Source organism: Cebus imitator, unplaced genomic scaffold, assembly GCF_001604975.1.
Source record: "Cebus imitator isolate Cc_AM_T3 unplaced genomic scaffold, Cebus_imitator-1.0 Scaffold265, whole genome shotgun sequence".
In the NCBI taxonomy this organism is placed as follows: domain Eukaryota; kingdom Metazoa; phylum Chordata; class Mammalia; order Primates; family Cebidae; genus Cebus; species Cebus imitator.
In genome coordinates, this window is record NW_016107580.1 from 1,437,670 (window position 1) to 1,439,523 (window position 1,854).

The window sequence follows — 1,854 nt, forward strand, 5'->3', positions numbered from 1 at the left end:
AAAACTCTGTTTAAAAAAAAAAAAAAAGGAGGGTGGATTCATTATGTTGCCTAAGCTGGACTCGAACTCCTAGGCTTAAGCGACTCCCAAGTAGCTGGAACTACAGGCGCATGCATGCCACCTTACAAACTTTCTCAACTCTTAAAAGGACCTATAATCTCTCACTCTTAAATGGACTCAGCACTCTGTATCAAATATATTATTATATACAGAATTATTTGGCTTTGTAATCCTTTCCCACAGTAGATAAAAAACTTTTGAAGAAATACATGACATCTCATTCCTCTTTGTATCTACAGTGCTAAGAATGAGTAAAATGAACAAACCATTGTTGATTGCATACTATAATGATTTGAACTGCTCTACATGTTGGTGATACAGCTCAAGTTCCTGCCTTCACCACTGTAGTGAGAAGATAGGACGTCTTTTTGTGAGTGAAAGCATTTGGGTATGATCCCACTTTATTTGGGAGAAAGGCTAGGGAACAAGTTTTGTCTTCTTCCATTGAAAATCACTTACCAGTTTCATCATCGTCTTCAGCTTCATCATCATCATCACTGTCATTCTCGTGTTCTGCATGGCAGGCATATGCTCTTTTTAATCCATTAAATAAAAGGATAAAAGCTGGCAAAATCTGTCCAGAAACCTGATTTAAAACTTGGGGTATCTGTTCCATATCAATAAGAGCACAAAGTCCAAGAACACACATCTTTCTGTCATGAAGCCTAAGGGAAAAAAAAGATTTTGTTTTCTTTTCTTAAATAAGCAGAGTTCGGCCCAAAGCAAATTTAATAAAATTGCAATGCGTGTCACTTACCCTAAGAAACAGTCAACATCATTAAGCCACTGTGTAATAAAATGATTTGTAACTGGTTCAACATTATTAGGAAAGCGAAGATTTTCTAAGGTATTGAGTAGTAGGTGTGGATTATAATACAAAGCTGCAATTGCAACTTGCAGACACATAGTTCGAAGTTCACTTGTCTTAACCTCTCTTGTCAGTCTTTCTAAGGCTGCTTCCACGAATAAGGGAATGCACTACAAAAAAAGACAGCAAGATATTTTAAGACTGTAGTTAATAGTATACAAACTATTCGAAAAATATTAGCTTCTTTGTTGCCTCAATTAACCCTATTGTAGCATCAGGTGACCAATATTTACTGCTGAGGCACTGCACGGGGAAATCTAATTTTAGAGAAAGTTTAGTAGTCTCTACACAGCTACTAAAAGCTCACAATGATATCAATCATGGCTTCACAATGTTCCTATTAAAACTGACCATGGGCCGGGTGTCATGGCTCACACCTGTACTCCCAACATTTTGGGAGTCTAAAGCGGGCGGATCACTGGAAGTCAGGAGTTCGAGACCAGACTGGCCAAAATGACAAAGTTCCATCTCTACAAAAAATATAAAAAATTAGCCCGGTATGGTAGTGCATGCCTGTAATCCCAGCTACTTGGGAGGCTGAGGCAGGAACCTGGCTGCAGGGAGCAAAGATTGTGCCACTGTACTCCAGCCTGAGCAACAGAGCAAGACTCTGACTCAAAAAACAAACAAACAAAAATTGACCATGGAAATTACTAAAGCTATTTTAAAAATCTTAAGCCAAAGTTTACCTTTCATGATAACAAAGAAGCCATAAAATATTTTTAGCTAGGCCGGGTGCGGTGGCACAAGCCTGTAATCCCAGCACTTTGGGAGGCCGAGGCGGGTCGATCACGAGGTCAAGAGATCGAGACCATCCTGGTCAACAAGGTGAAACCTCGTCTCCACTAAAAATACAAAAATTAGCTGGGCATGGTGGCACGTGCCTGTAATCCCAGCTACTCAGGAGGCTGAGGCAGGAGAATTGC

General features: G+C 39.8%; 1 protein-coding gene across 1 annotated transcript in view; it reads right to left on the minus strand.

Annotated features, from left to right (window-relative positions):
* The window catches only part of IPO7 (importin 7), a 64,365-nt gene that overhangs the window by 10,539 nt on the left and 51,972 nt on the right, over positions 1–1,854 (minus strand). Inside the window, exons 19-20 of the mRNA XM_037728442.1 lie at positions 818–1,038; positions 516–725 (exon numbers count right to left, since the gene is read on the minus strand). Coding sequence (XP_037584370.1) covers positions 516–725; positions 818–1,038 — 431 coding nt within the window. The remainder of the gene's footprint in view (positions 1–515; positions 726–817; positions 1,039–1,854) is intronic.